The sequence below is a fragment of the Pituophis catenifer genome, unplaced genomic scaffold, assembly GCF_029215685.1.
Source record: "Pituophis catenifer annectens isolate HBS135680 unplaced genomic scaffold, rPitCat1.0.hap2 SCAF_2, whole genome shotgun sequence".
Classification (NCBI taxonomy): domain Eukaryota; kingdom Metazoa; phylum Chordata; class Lepidosauria; order Squamata; family Colubridae; genus Pituophis; species Pituophis catenifer.
The window spans coordinates 24,199,638-24,221,048 of NW_027256882.1; the positions used below are offsets into that span (position 1 = coordinate 24,199,638).

The 21,411-nt window shown below is 45.1% G+C and overlaps 1 protein-coding gene across 1 annotated transcript in view; it reads left to right on the forward strand.

Annotated features, from left to right (window-relative positions):
• LOC139311828 (zinc finger protein 585A-like) overlaps positions 1-21,411 on the forward strand; it is a 34,598-nt gene that overhangs the window by 3,483 nt on the left and 9,704 nt on the right. The window contains exons 2-9 of the mRNA XM_070936350.1: positions 561-939; positions 2,406-2,622; positions 3,899-4,067; positions 7,352-7,779; positions 9,604-9,706; positions 9,875-9,997; positions 14,363-16,519; positions 18,692-18,760. Of these exons, the coding sequence (XP_070792451.1) occupies positions 869-939; positions 2,406-2,622; positions 3,899-4,067; positions 7,352-7,779; positions 9,604-9,706; positions 9,875-9,997; positions 14,363-16,519; positions 18,692-18,760 (3,337 nt within the window). The 5' untranslated portion in view covers positions 561-868. The remainder of the gene's footprint in view (positions 1-560; positions 940-2,405; positions 2,623-3,898; positions 4,068-7,351; positions 7,780-9,603; positions 9,707-9,874; positions 9,998-14,362; positions 16,520-18,691; positions 18,761-21,411) is intronic.

Here is a 21,411-nt window from a genome sequence, read left to right on the forward strand (position 1 = left end):
AGGGGAAGGTTTAATATGACGCACATCTTTGACATGGTTACACAAGAGGTGTTTAGTGCGTGTGTGATACAGCCACTTCCAAGTCTAATTTGAAACGTGAGCGATTAGGTATCCTTCTAGAATTTTTACATCTATGGCTGCATTGCATGATTTTTATTTCTCAGGGGGACTCCTTTATAGTGTGTATTTTCGCTTGTGAAGTTGATAAATTCCGACTCGTTGGGCAAAGATTGCTCGGCTAAATTAAAATTCAGATTTCTGCTGGCTGGAGAATTCTGGGAGTTGAAGTCCACAAGTCTTAAAGCTGCCAAGTTTGAAGACCTCTGATCTAGATAATCTTACATTTCTTCAACTTCCAATGTTGGACTGAGCAAGGGATTGCAATAAATGGACTCTGAGATCTCTTCTAATTCTATAATTCTGTAATCCTCAGCCTTCCTGGAAATAAGCAGAATAGAAATCAGAAATCCTTTACCTGCAATTATCCATCAGGGATGAAAATGGGAGTGAGTGGGAAGCTTAGTTAAATTTGTTAACAGTTATTGTTTAATCTCTTCTAGGTATTGCGAGGAAATATTTCTTCTTCCTCTTGTTGGTTCAATTGGAGACGTTTAAGACACAAAGTGATGAACTGTCAAAGTCCTAGAGAGGCAGCCTTAAATACACTTTTGTGCTGGGCTGATCCTCAAGTTTGATGTGGGTGAGCTTTATTGAGAAACTAACATGCTACCAGGAAGAGCTGTCTTTTGGGGAGATTTTCAGCTTTTTCATTTGTAATTTCAAAGCATCCAGCTGCTGGATTTAACACAGGATAGCAACAGAAAGTCGAGAGATTTGGCTCGATCCCACAAGGGATTTCAAGACAAGCATGGCAAGTTCCTGCTCGGTGGCCAACTGCAAAAACCGCCGGTGGCATGGATCCCGTGTCACTTTTCACAGGTAAGTGAGCGAGCTTGAATCTCCCTTCACCCCATTAGTGTCACCATTTTATTCCACATCTGCATATGCTGGCAGCGGGAGGGGAATTGATGTAAATGGGGAGCAGTAAAGATGCAGCAGGAGCGGGCCCCATTTGTGGCCACTCCAGCCTCCTGTCTCTGTGTCTGGAGGCCAGCGTAGTCTGGATTTAGATTAAATATACCATTGTGATTTTGGTAAGCGAAGCAAGGATAACCCGTGGCTTCAAATTGGTAGTGAGAATAGAGAAGGCTGTGTTTTGAACTGGGTAGAGGTAGTCCTCGACTTACGACCACAATAGAGCCCAAAATTTATGTTGCTAAGGGAGAAATTTGTAAAGTTGAGTTTTGCCCCGTTTTACGATTCCTCTTGCCAAATTTGTTAAACGAATCACTGCCGTTGTTAAATTTGCAACATGGGTTGTTAAGTGAATCCGGCTTCCCCTTTGACTTTGCTTGTCGGAAGATCTCAAAAAGGGGATCGCGTGACTCCAGGACACTGCAACCGTCATAAATGTGAGTCAGCTGTCAAGCATCCGAATGTAAATCACATGGGGATGGTGCAGTCGTCCTAAGTGTGAAAAATGGTCATAAGTCACTTTTTTCGGTGCCGTTGTAAATTCGAACGGTCACTAAACGAACTGTTGTAAGCCGAGGGCTACCTGTAATGGGGAGGTGATTGGTTGATTGACTGATTTTATTTTATTTCTATAGCCACCCATTTCAACAAGCAGCATTCATTTCATTGTTAATTTCATTGTTCCTTTCTACATGTCCTACCATGAAAATTTCCCTTCTTCTCTTTCAATGTTAATGAAGCCCTCTAAATTGTTTGGCTCGGCTTCACTACCGTTTTTGCGCAGAAGAGTGAAAAGTGATTAAGAGATGGTTGGTCCTGTGAGGTTGTCTGGAAGCTGCCATTTTGTCCCTCCAGGAAAGAAATTGCTTATTTATTTATTTATTTATTTATTTATTTATTTATTTATTTATTTATTTATTTATTCATTCATTCATTCATTCATTCATTCATTCATTCATTCATTCATTCATTCATTCGATTTATATGCCACCCTTTTCCGGAGACTCAGGGCGGCTTACAATACATTAAGCAATAGCCTTCATACTTTTGTATATACCTGCTTAATAGGGCTTTCGGGGGCCCCCTAAGCAGTGTTCTTTTTTATACAAAGTCAGCTTATTGCTCCCACAAACCGGGTCCTCATTTTACCTACCTCGAAAGGATGGAAGGCTGAGTCAACCTTGAAAAAAAAGGTTTACCCTTTTTTACAAAGCCAGATTTACCCTTGGCCTCTTCTGTTTTATTTTGATCCAGCCCCTCGCTCAACCAGAGAATTAAATCCTTTCGTAAATAATCGTGTGAACATCCCTGTGCTGAGTTTCAGTTTTGTTTTATTTTTTTTAAACACAGTTTTTCTATTGTTCTTGCAGGTTTCCTTTTACGAAGGAGAGGCAGTTAAAAAAGTGGATCAAAAGCATTGGCCGTCCGAATTTCGCTCCCTCTTACGATGATGTCGTGTGTTCGGAACATTTCAGAAAGACGGATTTTTGGGGAAGGATAGCTTCCGGGAGAAGGAATTTAAAGCCGGGTGCCGTCCCAACTATCTTTAATACCTCTGTCCATTCAAAAAAATTAAACACTGCCAAGGTATTTTGCTTTATTTTGCTTCCCCCCCCCCTCTGCTGAAGTTTATTTTGCTCTTTTTTAACCATCTTAGATAGAAAAATCAGGGCCTGGTCAGTTACTTCTTTTGACATTTAACCGTCTTCATTTCTGGTCCTGATACTTAATTGGAATCAAATGTATAATTATTTAGAAAAATCAGAATAACTAAAGTCTATTGGAATTTTGCTACGTTGAGAGACGATAGAGATGTCACCCTCAAGTCTTGTGAAAGTAAGAATTTTGTAAGAAAAGACGCCGGTTGAACATTGTAAAATAACTTCAAACCCTGGAAGTTAGTACAGGTAGTTCTCAATTTACGACCATAATTGAGCCCCAAATTTCCATTGCTAAGCAAGACAGTTGTCAAGTGATTTCCCCCCCTCCCCCATTTTATGACCTGTTAAGTTAGTAACCCGGTTGTTAAGTGAATCTGGCTTCCCCAATGACTTTGCTTGTCAGAAAGTCGCAAAAAATGATCATATGACCGCGGGACACTGCAACCGTCATAAAGATGAGTCAGTTGTCAAGCTGTCCTAATTTTGACCACGTGACTGTAGGGATGCTGCGACAGTCATAAGTGTGAAAAATGGTCATAGGTCACTTTTTTCAGTGCCGTTGTAACTTCAGACAGTCATTAAACAAGGAGCTATAAGTCGATCTGTACAAGTAATCCTTGGGCAAAAAAATACCCATTGTATGGGTTTGCTTAATGACCATATTCTTCAGTTAATGACCACTGCAAAAAAGACATAAAATCAGGTTGGTCACACGATGACTTGCTTAAGAACCAGCATAATCTTAATTCCGGGTTCAATTATAACTGTAATTGAAGTTGGAAATAGGATCATTCAGGGGTGAAATCCAGCAGGTTCTGACAGATTCCGGAGAACCGGTAGTGGAAATTTTGAGTAGTTCGGAGAACCGGCAAATACCACCTCTGGCTGGCCCCAGAGAGGGGGTGGGAATGGAGATTTTGCAGCATCCTTCCCCCTGGAGTGGGGTGGGAATGGAGATTTTGCAGTATCTTTCCCCTGCCGAGCCCACCAAGCCACGCCCACAGAACCGGTAGTAAAAAAATTTGAATTTCACCACTGGGGGTCATTCTGCTTATTAAGCAGGTCATTTATCGAGGACTAGAAGCATTTAGCAGGTCATACGTTGAGGACTAACAGCATTAAGGAAGTCATAAACCAAGGACTAAGCTGCATTTCTACTCTTTGCCTAACAAAATGCCTTTTCCCCCTGCCGTCCTTTGCAGAGGGCTCAAAAAGAAAGCTCAGAAAAGGGGCAGCCCCTCGTCCGACGGAATCCCCCCGATCCTGAGCCAAGCACTTGTCCGGAGGTCGGTGAGGGCGATGCTGACGTCTTGTCCTCCAAGAATGATATTGTCATCCTAGAACATTCTTACTCTACTCCGGCAAGTCCAAGTAAAGCAAGCAAGTGAATTTCATGACATTTGTTATTAAATGGATGAAACCGCTTAAAGATCCTGAGCATGAACAGAGTGTCTATGGAGATTCTCAGTTATCCAGGTTACGGGTGCTTTTTCAAAAGGCAAGCGGACTTTCTGGTTTTGCTTTGAAGACCTTTCGCTTCCACACCGATTTGTTGCACTCTTCAGGGGACCCCTGAGGGCACAGATAAACCTCTGAGTGACCTCAGCAATTCTCAGAAAGAGCGCCAATGACCAGATGACTGCATGGAATAGAAATCCTTCCATCCTCCACCATTCGGTCAGAACTGAAGAAGCTTCCTGAATGAGAAGCGAAACGTCTTCAAGGAAAAGCAAAGTCCAGTTGCCTTTTGAAAAAGCACCTTTGGGACATGAACTGGGGGGGGGCGGGCATGGCATGATAATGGTGATGAGCAGAAGGGTGTGGAGAGAATGGGATGGGGAATTGGCCAGTTTATTACACAGCAAAATCTTGTTGAATTAATTCACTAAATTACTAATTTACAAATTAAATGGACTCCTTTAATTAATTTGGAGCTCCTCAGAGTTTGGTAATTCAGAGAGAGTGCCACTGGGATGTGCAAATGATGTCTTGTCTGTAATGACATTATTACACGCATGACTAAAATAGCATCCTTTGCAATGCATTCTACGCAAGGCAGTCCTCAGAGCCCCACCCAAAGGCTGCAACTGGTGTATAATATGGCGGCCCAGACAGTGATGGGCAATATTTCTCAACCTTGGCCACCGTTAATATATGTGGACTTCAACTCCCAAAATTCCCCAGTCAGCATGTTCTAAACCAGTGGCTGCCAACCTTTTGGGCACCAGGAACCGGTTCTCTGGAGAAAGAATTTTCCGTGGACCGGAGGGAGGTGTAGTTTTGGTGCCTCCTGCATACTGTGGATGGGGCTTCGCTTCTTTGTGCGGCCCAGTTACTGGCATGCGGCAGCCCGATGCTGGCCCACAGAATGGGGGTTGGGGACTCCTGTGGTAAACCATGGAAGTCATAACTTGTTCTGACTGTGTAAGGAAAGAGTCAGTTTGCAGTCAAACTGAATTGAGTTAAATTCAGATTGAATTAAATAAATATCCTGCTCAGGAGCCATCAACATACAGTTGGTTATTACAGAAAACATAAATGGCACACCATTTTGGATAGAACTTCCCTCTGAATTCTGACATGTTAGTCCCAAAGGTGCTTTTTTTTTTCAAGAGGCAACTGGACTTTCTGGTTTTTCTTTTGAAGGCATTTCGCTTCTCATATCAAGAAGCTTCTTCAGTTCTGACTGGATGGTGGGGAAGGGAAGGATTTATGACGAGTTGTCTGCAAGGAATGTAAATCCTTCCCTTCCCCACCATCCATTCAGAGCTGAAGAAACTTCTTGGATGAGAAGCGAAATGTCTTCAAAAGAAAAAGAAAAAAAACCCAGAAAGTCCAGTTGCCTCTTGAAAAAGCACCTTTGGGCAGTGGTGAAATCTAAAATTTGTTACTACCGGTTCTGTGGGCGTGGCTTGGTGGGGGTGGGGGTAATGTGACTGGCCAATTTTTTTAAAAAAAACTTTTAAAACCATTTTTTCTACAACCGCTTCAGCGAAGAGGTTGTAAAAAAATGCTTTCAAAAGGCTCTGACGATCCCAGCTGAGTTGCCTGATCGGCAGAGACTTTTTTTCTTTTAAATGCCTCTGCTGATCAGGCAACTCAGCTTGGATCGTCAGAGGCATTTAAAAGAAAAAACCTTTTTTCTTTTAAATGCCTCTGCTGATCGCGCGGCTCAGCTTGGATCGTCAGAGGCATTTAAAAGAAAAAAAGGGTTTTTTTCTTTTAAAAGCCTCTGACGATCCAAGCTGAGCCGCGCGATCATCAGAGGCTTTTTTTTTTTTACTTTTAAAAGCATTTTTTCAGCCAAAGAGGTTGTAGAAAAAATGCTTTTAAAAGTAAAAAAAAAAAGCCTCTGATGATTGTGCGGCTCAGCTGGGCATGGGTGGGGTGGGGCAGGGATTTTTGCTACTGGTTCTCCGAACCACCTGCCTCCATCGCTACTGGATCAGGCGATCCGGTCCGAACCGGGAGCATTTCACCCCTGCCTTTGGGACAACTGTGACCTGGATGACTGAGAATCTCCATAGACATTCTGACATGCTGCTTTTCTTCATTCAGAGAAAAGAATTATTTTACATTTTAGTGCAGAGAAGCATTCCAACGCTTTTGATGTGCCTCAGCTCATACGAGATAGCCATTTTTAGTAAACTATTTTACAGGTTTAGCAATATTGATGTGCAGTACAGCCTGCTTAAGCAGATTTCTAGGATCCTAACCCTAATCTCCCCCAAAGTACTAAAACTCACCTCGTCTTCTGAGTTGATGCAGCTGCAGTAAACCCGCTCTTTCCAAACATCCTGGACAAGCAGAAATCATCAGAGACAAGCAGTCCCTTAAGAAAAGTAGAAGAGAATAGAAGAAAATAGAAAATAGAATACAATGACAGAATTGGAAGGGACCTTAGAGGTCTTCTAGTCCAACCCCACTGCTCTGTCATGGTGTGCTTTATAGGTGATCACTGCACCTTGAATTGCACCCAGAGCCTGTTCAGTAAGTGGCGCAGCTGAGGGAGCAGTAATGATGCACGGGCATAATGAGAAGCACCAATTACTTCCTATGTCGCAGCAGTTTGAACCCGCTGTAGCTTCTAGATCAGGAGTCAGCAACCTGCGGCTCTGGAGCCGCATGTGGCTCTTTCACCCATCTGCTGTGGCTCCCTGTCACTCAAAATACGTATCACAACCGCCAATGTGCGACACTCACTGGCACACATTTTACTGAGCTTTTCAACCCCCGATAGGCCAACCATAGATAAATCCAAGAAAAGAAAAGTTTCAGAAGAAAACAGAACGCTTAATTCAACTACATATAGTTTTGTGGCCGCTCAAGAAATAGTCAGGCACGGGGAAGGGTTTTGTGGCTCCCGGTGTTTTCTTTTCTGTGGGAAACGGGTCCACATGGCTCTTTGAGTGTTTAAAGTTGCAGACCCCTGTTCTAGACAGTCTTCAAGGGCAGCCCCATGTAGAGTGCATTGCAGTAGTCCCATCATGAGGCAACTAGGGTATGAATTACTTTCAGAAGGGCCTCCCCGTCAAGGAAAGGGCACAATTCACATATGCAAGGGACCTCTGCAAACTGGTTGCTGTTAGCCTGGAAGAGAAACGGAGCAGAGGTCGGTCGAACTAAAAGACTTCAATATCATTTGTCCACTTCAGTTGCTTCTGCCCTGGAGATCCGGGTGGCTTCGCCAGGAGACCAAGCCCCCGCAGAACCCCAAGGAAGGAAGAGCCTTCGCCTCCGCCAGGCTCGGAACAGAAGGGAGCTCATGGATGAGACGAGACAAAACGCTTCCGAGGAGCCACTGGTCGACTCCGAGGTCCATCGCCAGCATTTCCGAGACTTCTGCTACCAAGAGATGGAAGGGCCCCGCCATGCTTGCTGCCGGCTGTGGGATCTCTGCCATCAGTGGCTGAAGCCTGGAAAACATACCAAGTTGCAGATGCTGGAATTGGTAATCCTGGAGCAGTTCCAAGCCATCCTGCCCCAGAAGGTGCAGGAGTATGTCAAGGAACGGGAGCCTTCCAATTGCGACCAGGCCGTAAGCCTGGCTGAGGAGTTCATAAAGAGCCAGCAAAAGGAAGAGGTGGGCACACTGGATATAGGAGATAGCCTAACTTTCATTCTGGAAATATTTGGCAAATACAGATGATAAAGCCATAAAACTGTCATTCGTTTTCGGATTCCAGTTTTCTGAATTTAGAGGGTGAACTTATAATTTGGAGAGATGCATTTTCTGATTGATCCATCAAGCCAAGGTGTATTTTATTCTCTAGAAACTGTATCAGGGATGGGTTCTAAATTTTTTTACTACCGGTTCCGTGGGTGTGGCTTATTTTGTGGGTGTGGCTTGGAGGTCATGTGACTAGGTGGGCGTGGCTAGCTGGTCAGAGTCATTTCTGGAAGGTCCTCGCACTTACGACCAGTCCTTGCACTTACGACCCGACTCATTTGTTTGCTTTTAACATTGATCAGCTGGCAAGAGTTTAAACAGTTTTTTTCCCTCTAGTCATCAGCTGGGACTCAGGAGGCAGCAATAGATTGGGGGTGGGACCAAATAAAAGGTAAGAATAACGTGGGGGGGGTGGGAGGGCGGGGGGGAGAACCGGTTCGGTGACGTCATATCGTCACCGCTACTGGCTCTGCCAAACTGGGAGGAACCCACCACTGAACTGTATATGGCTGCCAACATTAAAGACACAACTCTGGGTAGCTCATAACCAGCTTACAGGAAAATTAACATGAAAACAGTTAGGAGTCCATAGCCAAATAATTAAAATAATGAAAACCGAGGCATCAACTCACAACTTTTTTTTTTTTTTTTAAATTTGATTTATATGCCGCCCTTCTCCAGAGACTCAGGGTGGCTTACAATGCGTTAAGCAATAGCCTTTATACTTTTGTATATTTATACAAAGTCAGCTTATTTCCCCCACAAACTGGGTCCTCAATTTACCTACCTTAGAAAGGATGGAAGGCTGAGTCAACTTTGAGCCTGGTGAGATTCGAACTTACAGTAATTGCAGACAGCTGGTGTTAATCACAATGCTATCAGTCTGCTGAGCCACCAGGCCCGTCTTCACAAAGCAGACGCACATTAAATGGGCCCCGTAACATCCTTGCTGTGGTGCCTCATGAAAAGGCATGCAAATATGGCAACTGTTCTATATACAGGTAGTCCTTGACTTACGACCACAATTGAGCCCAACATTTCTGTTGCTAAGCAAGACAGCGGTTAAGCGCATTTTGCCCCGTTGTATGACCTTTCTTGCCACATTTGTTAAGGGAATCCCTGTGGTTATTTGAGTGCTTGTTGTGGCCTCCCAGCAGAGCTGGCAGCAGATTCGGATAGTGAGGAGGTTGGGGAGAAACATGGGCCAGTCCTGGAGTCTGGGGAAGGCTCTGATGAGGGCTCTGCGTCGGAGGCAGAGAGGGGGCCAGGGCCAAATGCCAGTTATCAGCTACCTTCAGAGTCAAACATCAGTGAGGCAGATGAACAGCTGCAGCCTGTTCCCAGTGTGTGCATGCATAGAGTTGCCAGATGAAGGGAACAGCTAAAGAATAAGGGTAGACTTGGGAGCAAAGCCACAGGTGGACGATGAATGGCCCTTCCCAGAGGGAATAAAAGAGGAGCGAAAGGGGAGTGGAGTTTGCAGGAGACAATTAGTTCGCTTAATTGGTTCATGACTGTCTGAGGCTCCTTGCCAAGTTTTGAAGATATCGGCCTGGCAGCTCTCCAAGCCAGATAAGGTCTGTGATTGTAAATTCTCCCTTGAAAGATTTTGCTGAAGGTGAATGAGAGGAATTCACTGTTTATTTAATACAAGGGGTTTTGTCGGGATCAGCCTAGGTCAGAACTGTGCAGTTAATCCTGCTAACAGGTTTTTCCCTGCTCCCTTTTGTGTTTCAGAAGAGGGCAGCCGATGTCTCCAAAACAAAGAGGACCCCTTCACAGGCAAAACGTAGATTGGGGTGCAGGAAGATCACCAAGGAGGAGGATGGAATCATGCAGGGTGAGAATGTCGTATGCCTCCATTTTGGCACAGGTGGTAGTCCCCGACTTAACAACTGTATAACGGATCACAGAGTTTCTTTTCTAAGTCACGGCGGTTGTAAGTTGAAGCTGAAAAATGTTCTTGACTGAAGGCCCTGCTTTTCTTCTTGTCTTTGGATGAGCCTAGATGGAGCCGTGTCGGAGAGCCAGGATCAGGCCGGCCCTCACAGGATCGGAGGCGATGGTGGGGAGGAGCAAGAAAATCCTGAGAATCCAGAAGGCAATGAAGCCACCCAGGAGGACCTGACAGGTAGCGGACAAAAGGGAGTTGTGGCCATGGGAAGGGGGGGGTGTCCTTGTTTGGTTATTTGTTTGTTTGGATTAAATGAATAAATTTTATTTTTTATTTTTTAAAATGTTTTTATTATACAGTTTTCTTCGTTTTACAGTACACTTTCCACTTTGCAATGTCTCTATATCGGCTTGTATCCACAGTTGTTTTTTTTTTTACATTTATATTGTATTTACATTATATATTTATCATTCTAAATATTTTTTTACATTTTTTGTAACATATTACTGTGATCTAATATTATATATAATAAGTATTCTTCATCTTTCTTTGTATTTATACTTAATTCTAATTTATATTTCATTAATCGTCCTTCATTGTTAATTTTCTAATCTTTGCACCTACTCTCAAGCCAATTATACCATATATCCCAAGTTAAATAATATTCTGTTTCTTTGTTTTTGATTGCCATTGTCAACCTATCCATCTCAGCGCATTCTAATATTTTCTTTATTGCCATTTCCTCAGAGGGTATATTTCCATTTTTCCAATTTTGAGCATATACAATTCATTTGTTTGTTTGGATTAAGTGAATAAATTTTAGGACGGCATTTCTCAAGATACTTAGAGTAAGAAAAGAAAGAGAATAAGGGAACATGCAATACAGGTTTACCAAGTATTAAAAAAATGACGTTAAAAATTTACAGGATATTTAATGAATAAAGGAAAAGCCCGCAAATATTCTTACAAATCATAGTAGAGCAAAGATAATCGTGCAACAGTTGAAGCATATTAAAAATGACTATTACAATTGAATCAGAGGCAGACAAAAGCTGCAACATAATACTATTTCTAACTACTGTGAATCAGCCCATTCTCAATTTTAGGGCCAGTCAGACAAACTCTGGTGTTTTAAAGCCTTCTGTTGGAAGAAATTCAAACTTCCCGTGTGGCAGGAGGCTGTGCACAAAAATTACAATCCATAAATAATTTCCAAATTGAATTAAAATGAGTATCACTTTTTTATTTATATTTATTTACACATAACAGACACATGCAGAGAGAGACAAAGAGAGGATATTTCTGAGATAGAGGCATAGACACAAAACTTTATTTTCATCCTGCCATTTTAATAAGACTTGATGGTGAATATAGGTAGTCTTCAACTTAAAACCAGTCACTTAACAATCATTTGAAGTTATGACTGACACCCCCCTCCCCTCCCAAAAAAAAGGTACTTATGACTTGGTTTTGTTGCCTCAAAACTGAGGCACTCCAAAGGTGCTGAATATTTAGTGCCTGAATTTGGGAGAGAAGACACCATTATGTTTCCAAAAGAGCTTCTTTGCCTCCTGAAAATACGAATCACCAGGTAAAACAGGCAAAGCAAAAAGGGTTTAAGTCTTTTTACAGGGTACAGAAACAAATAATATATAATCTGTGATACATCAATAAATAAATGAACAAACCATAACATACATTGATTGCACGTAACAATTGAACAGTAGAAAACATTGATTCTAGATAACATGTCACCATTGACAAAATTTATGGGTTACATTCAGTGGTGGGTTTCAAAAATTTTTACTACCGGTTCTGTGGGTGTGGCTTGGTGGGCATGGCATGGTTTGGTGAGCGTGGCAGGGGAAGGATACTGTAAAATCTCCATTCCATCCCCAATCCAGGGGAAGGTTACTGCAAAATCCCCATTTCCTCCTGATCAGCTGGGATTTGGGAGGCAGAGAATAGATGGGAGCGGGCCCAGTCAGAATTTTTACTACCGGTTCTCCAAGCTACTCAAAATTTCCACTATTGGTTCTCCAGAACTGGTCAGAACCTGCTGAAACCCACCTCTGGTTACATTACTTTTTCCCTGCTAGGCTAGTATCTTCCTTGAAAGTTGCAAGTGTATTGAAGAACTTTCAGAATGTTGCTCACATAACAAAACAAATGACCTTGGCTAATCAACCTTAAGGGACAGGGTGGCTCAGTGGCCAAAACGCTGAGCTTGTCAATCAAAAGGTTGGCAGTTCAGCGGTTCGAATCCCTAGTGCCACGTAACGGAATGAGCTCCCGTTACTTCTCCCAGCTTCTGCCAACCTAGCAGTTCGAAAGCATGTAAAAAATGCAAGTAGAAAAATAGGGACCACCTTTGGTGGGAAGGTAACAGCGTTCCGTGCGCCTTTGGCATTGAGTCATGCTGTCCACATGACCACGGAGACGTCTTTGGACAGCGCTGGCTCTTCGGCTTTGAAACAGAGATGAGCACCGCCGCCTCCAAGAGTCGGGACGACTAGCACATATGTGCGAGGGGAACCTTTACCTTTACCATAAACGAGCATGGTCAAGATCATTTGTTTTGATGTGCGAGCAACCACATGCTTTCCTATAGATAGAGAAGAAGCCCAGACTGCTGGGTTAAAAGTATTAATAGAACCTTTTAAGATGTTAATAACAAACTCTAAAATTTGAGGCGACGGTTTCAAAGTTCTGACCCTGCCATTGTTTGCCCTTTAGGCAGGAGGCCGCATTGCCCCCCCACCCATCCCGCCAGGCTCTGCAGGCCTCAGCCCGATCTCAAGTTGGCCTCTTAGCCATGCAAGAGATCCTGAAGCTGGGTCAGCTGAAGGCGCTGGCACATGGTGGAGGCCATTCCACGCTGTAGGCCGAGGCCTACTTCCCAGTCAGCCCCTCAAGGGATTTGCAGGATTCGGCCTGCTCCCCACTTAGCTTTGAGGGCCCAGCGGCATCCAAATTATCCATTTGCATCCGCTGAGGCTGAGGTTTTTTACAGAGGCCGCCTGCCTCAAGGCAACCTCATGCTGTTCTGCAAGGAGAACTTCTTAGCAGGCTGTGGGGGCCTCTGTTTTATAAGGAGGCTGTTTGTGGAGTCCCTGGCTGGCTGGATGGGAAGTAGGCCTCGGCCTACAGCCCGTAACTGCCCCCACTGCCAGTTGCTTCTGCTGACTGGCTTTAGGCTCGCTTGTATGGCTGGCTTGGGAGCTGGCCGAGGCCTGGGGAGTCCCAAGGGACAGGGGTAGGCCTTGGGAGGCCTTTGGGTGTCTGGCTGGGAAGTAGGCCTCGGCCTACAGTGTACCAGTTGCTTCCACTGACCGAATTTGGACTACCTTGCATGGCTGAGTAGCTGGCTTGGGAACAGGCCGAAGTTTGGGGAGACTTAGCACAGGCCTGGACCTTCCTCCCTACCCCAGGCCAAATATGGTGGTTTCAGGCTCGTGCCTCCACATATATATTTTCCAATGTGACAGACCGAGACAGGAAGATTATCATCATTATTATTATTATTATTATTATTATTATTATTATTATTATTTATCATATTATTATATTTTGTCTAAATATAATATTTAGACAAAAGGGATGCCTCTCATTAAAAGAGGGAACCCGGATTGTTAGCTTACATCCCCTTTTATTGCTAACATAACAAAGAAAAATGAAAGAGGAAAAGTTGGTTGGACTGGATAAAAGTAATCTTCCCTTTGCATAGAAAATCTGCTACATGTAATCAAACGGGTTACATATTTGCATCCCATAATATCACTTGTTCATTAAAATGGGGTCTGACGTCAGAAGAGGCGTTAATTGTAAAGAAAAAGGTGGTTTGGACTTCACAAAAGAGATAAACCAGATAAACCAAATTTTACTAACAAATTTTTTCTTATCTGTAGCTAGTCTCCAGCTTGTTTATCAATTTAGGAATGTTAAAAACTAACAAACCTGAACAGAGAGAAAATAAAATTAAAATACAAAGTAAGTATGTTAGTTAACAAGTTACAAAGTCTATGTCATGTGCCCCTCACTTTCCCATTCTTGAGGTACCCAGGAGATGGGGGAGGATTTGGGGCAGGCAGGCTTGAGCCTGAGCTAGGCCTCCGAAGGCCTTCCTCTATTTCTGTGATGGTGAACCTATGGCACGCATGCCACAGATGGCACGCAGCACCCTCTCTGTGGGCATGTGAGCTGTCGCCCCAGTTCAGCTTCGCCGCTCATGTGTGCGCGCCTCCTATCAGCCAGCTGGTTGGGTCTTTGCCACGCATGCATGCAAGGTGGGGCATGTGCAGGGGGCATGCGCACATGCATAGGGGTGCTTGCATGCATGGGGGGCGGGGTGCATGGGGGTTTGGGCCCATGCCTTGGATATTCAGTCCGGAAAAGGTTAGCCATCACTGCTCTGTTCCTTTGCTGGATGGAAATTTTATTGGCATCCATCTTTTTTTTTTTTCTTCCTTCCAGTAAATTCCTGACTTGCAGATAGGGTTTTGGAGTGCTTTGTCAAAAGATTTCATTTATTTTTAATTTGTTTCTTTTATCAGCAGTTGTGTCCATCCAGCTCTAATGATAATCGCTTGTTTAATTCCGCAGATGACAAGCAAGAACAGGAGAAGGATGAGCAAGAGTTCCAACTGGAAGAAGCAGTGGAAGTGGATCCCGGGAGGATTTCCTTCGAAGTGGTGGAAGAGAGTTGTACAGTAGAAGGGGAGTCTCCGGCGAGCGAGAAGCCCTATAGTTGCTCCAAGTGTGAGGAAAGTTTCACCAATAAATCATTGCTCCTTGAACACCGAAGATCACATCCGGGGGACAGGCGATATGGATGCTCCATGTGCGAGAAGAGGTTCAACAAGAAAGCTTGTCTTCTTGCACACGAGAGATCCCACACAGGAGACAAGCCTTATCAGTGTTCGGATTGCGGCAAGGCCTTTGGGCAGGAATCGTCTCTCATTACGCACCAGAGGACCCACACTGGAGAGAAACCCTACGAATGTTCGGAGTGTGGGAAGAGCTACCCCTGGAAAACATCTCTGGCGGTTCATCAGAAGATTCACGCTGGCGAGACGTACTCGTGCCCCGTGTGCGAGAAAACCTTCAATCAGAAGTCTTTACTTCGGATACACAAGAGGATCCACACGGCGGAAAAACTGTACAAATGTTCGGACTGTGACCAGAGCTTCACCCTTGAAAAATACCTTAATGCGCACAGAGTGAGAGCTCACACCCGGGACCGACCGCATGCCTGTTCACACTGTGACAAAACCTTCATCTTTAAATATTCCCTCATTGAACACGAGCGCATGCACACCGATGAGAGGCCTTATGAATGCTCCGAGTGTGGCAAACGCTACAACGGCAAAGCTGCCCTGGTGGTCCACAAAAACACACACGGCGGACAGAAATCCTATCTGTGTCCCGAGTGCGGCAAGAGTTTCAAAACCAAATGTGCTTTGACGGGTCACGAGAAAAGCCACAAAGGAGAGAAGCCCCACAAATGTTCGCACTGTGACAAAAGCTTCTTCTGGAAACACCGCCTTATTCTGCACGAGAGGGTTCACACAGGGGAGATGCCCTTTCAGTGCTCGGAGTGTGGCGAAAGCTTCCGTTACAGAAACAATCTGACCAAGCACAAGAGGAACACGCACGAGAGAACACGGATGGTTGGAGAGAGGATCTATCAGTGCTCGATTTGTGGCAAAAGTTTCCGCTGGAGACGGAGTTTCATCTTGCACGAGAGGGCCCACATGGGAGACAAACCCTTTAAATGTACCGACTGTGGGAAAAGCTTCATGAGCCGCGTGTCCCTCATTGTTCACAAGAGGATCCACACGGGAGAGAGGCCTTACAAGTGCTCCGAATGTGGGAAAAGCTTCATTAAGAAGCAGGCTCTCAGTAAACACAAGACGGTCCATACAGGCGAGAGGCGATATTTGTGCAACGTCTGTGGAAGAAGGTTCTCCAATAAAGGCAATCTGATGAGGCACACCAAGATCCACACGGGAGAGAAACCCTACAGCTGCCCCATCTGTGGGAAAGGCTTCATACAGAAAGTGTGCCTTATCGAACACGAACCCACCCACAGCAAGGAAAAACCCTTCATCTGTTCTGACTGCGGGAAGAAGTTCAAGCGGAAAAGAGGTTTCCTTCTGCATTTGAGAATGCATCGAGGGGAAATGCTGCACGAGTCCACCAAGAAAAGCGTCAACGGTGGGGATCCCTCCGCTGCAGACAGCAAGGCCCCGGCGAAAGAGAGATGCCACCCGTGCCTGGAATGTGGGAAAAGTTTCCACTCAAGGTGTCATCTCATTATGCACCAGAGGACCCACACGGGAGAGAAGCCCTATCAGTGCCCAGAGTGCGGGAAAAGCTTCAGTCAGCAGTCGTCCCTCAACACACACCAGCGAGTCCACACGGGCGAGAAGCCCTCCCTGTGTACAGAGTGCGGGAAAAGTTTTCACAATAAAAGCAACCTGGCCCGGCACCAGCGAATCCACACGGGGGAAAAGCCCTTTGCTTGCCCTGAGTGCGGGAAGAGTTTCATTCAGAAAGCCTCTTTGGAGGCTCACAAAGCCACCCACAGCAAAGAGAACCCCTTCTCCTGCCCCGACTGCGGGAAAACCTTCAAGCTGAAAATGTCGCTCCTCACCCACCAGAGGACTCACACGGGGGAGAAACCCTACGCCTGTTCCCAGTGCGAGAAAAGGTTCATCCGACGTTCTCAGCTGCGCAGGCACGAAAAGGCACATGCAGGTGAGAGCTGTACGGGAGCAAAGGTGAACGCAGGTTCCCTCTTTTGTCTGTTGGGGAAGGTAGATGTTGTTGTTGTTAGTTGCGAAGTCGTGTCCGACCCATCGCGACCCCATGGACAACGTTCCTCCAGGCCTTCCTGTCTTTTACCATCCTCTGGAGTCCATTGAAGCTCACGCCTATTGCTTCAGTGACTCCATCCAGCCACCTTGTTCTCTGCCGTCCCCTTCTTCTTTTGCCCTCAATCTTTCCCAGCATTAGGCTCTTCTCCAGTGAGACCTTCCTTCTCATTAGGTGGCCAAAGTATTTGAGTTTCATTTTCAGGATCTGGCCCTCTAAAGAGCAGTCAGGGTTGATCTCCTCTAGGACTGACCGGTTTGATCGTCTTGCAGTCCAAGGTAGATAGGGAGAGGTATTTATTTATTAATTAAATTTTTATCCCACCTTTATTACTTTGTAGGTAACTCAAGGCAGCAAACATAACCTAATATTCCTTCCTCCTCTTATTTTCCCCATAACAACAACAGTGTGAGGTGGGTTGCCCTGAGAGAAAGGGACTAGCCCAGTCACCCAGCGGACTTTCATGGCTAAGGCAGGATTATAAGTCGCCATCTCTTAGTTTCAAGGCCTTTACCACCTCACCAAACCACTGTAATTATTATTTTTCTAAAACTTATTTAATAAATGTGTGTGGCTGCCCAACTCAAAAAGTGTTGTAACTCCGGGCAGCTTAGGAGAAACCAAAGAAAACCAAGAATTTCAAATTAAAAAGCAGACAATTATTTTAAGGGCAACCAGGACTCATGTTCCTACCCGCTCCAGTTGAGAAGTGAACTTATCCTGACCCAGTGAGAGAGAGAGAGGATGTAGAAATCCATTGAGGCCATCCTCTTAACAGATTAACAGAGTTGGAAGGGACCTTTGCAGGGCCATCTAGTCCAACCCCCTGCCCAAGCAGGAGACCCCTACATCTATTTCTACCTAGGATCGAACTCACAACCTCCTGATTGTGAGGCAAGAGCTCCACCTCTAGACCACAGCAGCTTAGGAATCCAGACCTACCTCCTTCTCAGTGCAGGAATCCAGATAGTTAGTTGTCCGGTCTCCATTGGAACACATTCAGGGAAGGGAAATGAGCTTATCTTACTCATTGGCTTGTTAAATCCACAGGGAAGGTGAAGAAAGCCAAATGACAAGCAGTGTATATCAGACATCAATACAAATCCTGCCCCATTTGTAAAAATGGAGTAATAAAGCAAACACTCTTAAATTTTCAATTACTGCACATCTGCATTAAATGAAACCCAATGCCCTTTTTTTTTTAAATTTGATTATATGCCGCCCTTCTCCGGAGACTCAGGGCGGCTTACAGTGCGTTAAGCAATAGTCTTCATACTTTTGTATATTTTATACAAAGTCAGCTTATTGCTCCCACAATCTGGGTCCTCAATTTACCTACCTTAGAAAGGATGGAAGGCTGAGTCAACCTTGAGCCTGGCAAGATTCGAACTTACTAATTGCAGACAGCTGGAATTAAATTACAATGCATTAGTCTGCTGAGCTATCCAGGCTCCTTTTTTGAGACGGACTGCTGCCGTCTTCTCTATCCTAGCTTGTCCAGTCCCAAAGACACAATTCAGAAACAAAATACAACACTCATGAGCCATGGTGGCGCAGTGGTTAAAGTGCAGTTCTGCAGGTTACTTCCGCTGCCCACTGGCTGCCTGCAATTTGGCAGTTCAAATCCCACCAGGCGCAAGGTTGACTCAGCCTTCCATCCTTCTGAGGTGAGTAAAATGAGGACCCAAATTGTTGGGGGCCAATATGCTGACTCTGTAAACCGCTTAGAGAGGGCTGTAAAAGCACTGTGAAGTGGTATATAAGTCTGAGTGCTTATTGCTAAGTGCTATTGCACTCTCCCCTAAGGTTACACATTTTTGGCTTTTGAGGAGAGTGTTCTCTCACATCTAGACAGCTTCACAATGTTGCATTCCACCTCAGGAAAAAGGCTCCGGCCTTCAGCACTGGCTTTTGAATTTCCCGGAGGTAAAGTGTTCTTTGAGAAATGGATTATGGGGAGAGGTAAAAACTTTTGGGATAATCTGAACTGGGGGAATAATCTGAATTGGGGGAGACTTGGTGGGCCATCGTGTCTGAACTGTTCTTCCTTAACAGAAAATCCAGAGATGGATCCTTCTGAAGAGATGAAGATCTTCACTGAAGAAGAGCCCGCCACTGCTTTAGGTAATTGGTTTTACGGTTAAAATGCCTCATCCCTGTTAAAAAAAAAAAACTTCTCTTATTCGCCCCCAAGTCTCCCCTTCTGTCATGAAAGGCTGAACAGCATTGACATCTGCGAAGAGATAGCCTTTAAGGTATGGGGGGGGGGGGTGTTCTGCCCCAGCTACGGACCCCAAAGAACGCAACACACACAAACTCTATACAAAGCTTATTTTACTCAAATAACTCAGTCTTTATCAACCAAAGGCTGTTAATAAACTGTCTTAACAGCCTACAAGAATTCTGAAATAAGGTAATCAGTCTTATTAGAGTTGGCAGAAAGCCCAGAAGCAATTTTGCAGAGAATCCAGAAACGAAGGAGAGCGAACTAAAGTTGTTCCCTACAGCTTGTTGCAAGCGGCATTCCTCCTTAAATAGGCTAGGGGAGTGGCCAATTAGCCCCAAGCCTTACTCTCGAGGAGACCTCCTCCTGAGGAGCCACTCCTGCCTTTTGGCAGCTCTGCGCGCCCGTGCATTGAGAAGAGGCTCCTCCTCTTCATCCTCTTCACTTAAAGGAGCTTTGGGAGGTTCTGAAGGCCCTGGCTGAATCCCTGCCTCTGGCACCACATCTTCTCCAGCCTCCTCACTGTCCGACTCAAGTGCCAGCTGCAAAGGCTGCTGGCGCAGTACCACACCAGCCTCCTCGCTGTCGGAATCAGCTACAATCCGCACAGGCCGCTGTCAGGCCACAAGTGTGTCCTTTAATGTGACCATGCAGGTAGTCCTCGATTTGGAACCGCAGTGGAGCCCAAGATTTATGTTGCTAAGTGAAACATTAAGAGCCGCGTTGGCGCAGTGGTTAGAGTGCAGTACTGCAGGCTACTTGTGCTGATCACTGCCTGCCAGCAGTTTGGCAGATCGAATCTCACCAGGTTCAAAGGTTGACTCAGCCTTCCATCCTTCTGAGGTGGGTAAAATGAGGAGCCCAGATTGTTGGGGGGCAATAGGCTCAGTGGTGGGTTCCTCCCGGTTTGGCCCGGTTCCACAGAGCTGGTAGCGGTGATGATATGACGTAACTGAACCGGTTCTGCCCCCCCCCCGCCCCACGTTATTCTTACCTTTTATTTGGCCCCACCCCCAATCTATTGATGCCTCCTGAGTCCCAGCTGATGAGCTATAAGGAAAAAAAACTGTTTAAACTCCTGCGGGGGGGGGGGGGGCTTCAAAGGGCCGCCCTACAGCTGATCAGTGGTAAAAGGCAGTTTGGTGGTAGACCGGTGCCTCCAAAAACAAATGAGTAGACTGGTACAGCTCTGCAAGCAGTTAAAAGCCTGGTAGACCAGTACCTCTGCTCAATCGTAAAGAATTGTCACATGACCATCAAGCCACGCCCACAAAATAAGCCACGCCCACAAAACCGGTAGTAAAAAATTTTAGAACCCACCCCTGGATAAACTGACTCTGTAAAGGGCTTAGAGAGGGCTGTAAAAAGCACTGTGAAGCGGTATATAAGCCTAAGTGCTCTTGCTGTGGCTATTTTACGACCTTTCTTGCAGTTGTTAAGTTAGCAATGCTGTTGGTAAGGGAATCTGGCTTCCCCATTGACTTTGCTTGTCAGAAGGTCACAAAAGCTGATCGCCTGACCCCGGGAACACGGCCACCGTCATAAATATGAACCGATTGCCAAGCATCCGAATTTTGGTCTCATGACCAAGGGATGCTGCAACGGCTGTGGGTCAAACCATGATAAAAGTCACATTTTTCAGTGCCGCTGTAACTTTGAACAGTCACTAAATGAACAGTTGTAAGTCGAGAACTACCCTGTATAAACCACCTCACGAATGAAGGCAAATACAGATAGTCCTCGACTTACAACAGTTCGTTTAGTGACCGTTCGAAGTTACAACGGCACTGAAAAAAGTGACTTGTGACCGTATTTCACATGACTGTCGCAGTATCCCTATGGTCACATTCGGATGCTTCACAACTGACTCACATTTATGACGGTGGCAGTGTCCCGGGACACATGATCCCCTATTGCGACCTTCTGGCAAGCAAAGTCAATAGGGAAGCCAGATTCACTTAACAATCATGTTACAGGTAGTCCTCGGCTTACAACCGCAGTTAAGCCCAAAATTTCTGTTGTTATGTGAAACATTTGTTAAGTGAGCTTTTGCTCCATTCTACGGACTTTCTTGCCACAGTTGCTAAGTGAATCGCTACAATTGATAAGTTAGTAGCCCAGTTGTTAAGTGTATCTGGCTTCCCCTTTGACTTTATGTGTGAGAAAGTTGCAAAATATGATCAGATGACCTTGGGACACAGCAAGAGTCATAAATATGAACCAGCTGCCAAGCACCTGAATTTTGATGCCATTATCATGGGAATGCTGTAAAGGACATAACTGAAAAATGGTCGTAAGCAGGGGTGAAATGCTTCCGGTTCAGACTGGATCACCTGATCCAATAGCGATGGCAGCGGGTGGTTCAGAGAATCGGTAGCAAAAATCCCTGACCCCACCCCCCATGCCCAGCTGAGCCGTGCGATCATCAGAGGCTTATTTTTAATTTTTAAAAGCATTTTTTCTACAACCTCTTCAGCCGAAAAAATGCTTTTAAAAGTTAAAAAAAAAAGCTTCTGATGATGCCGCAGCTCAGATGGGATCGTCAGAGGCT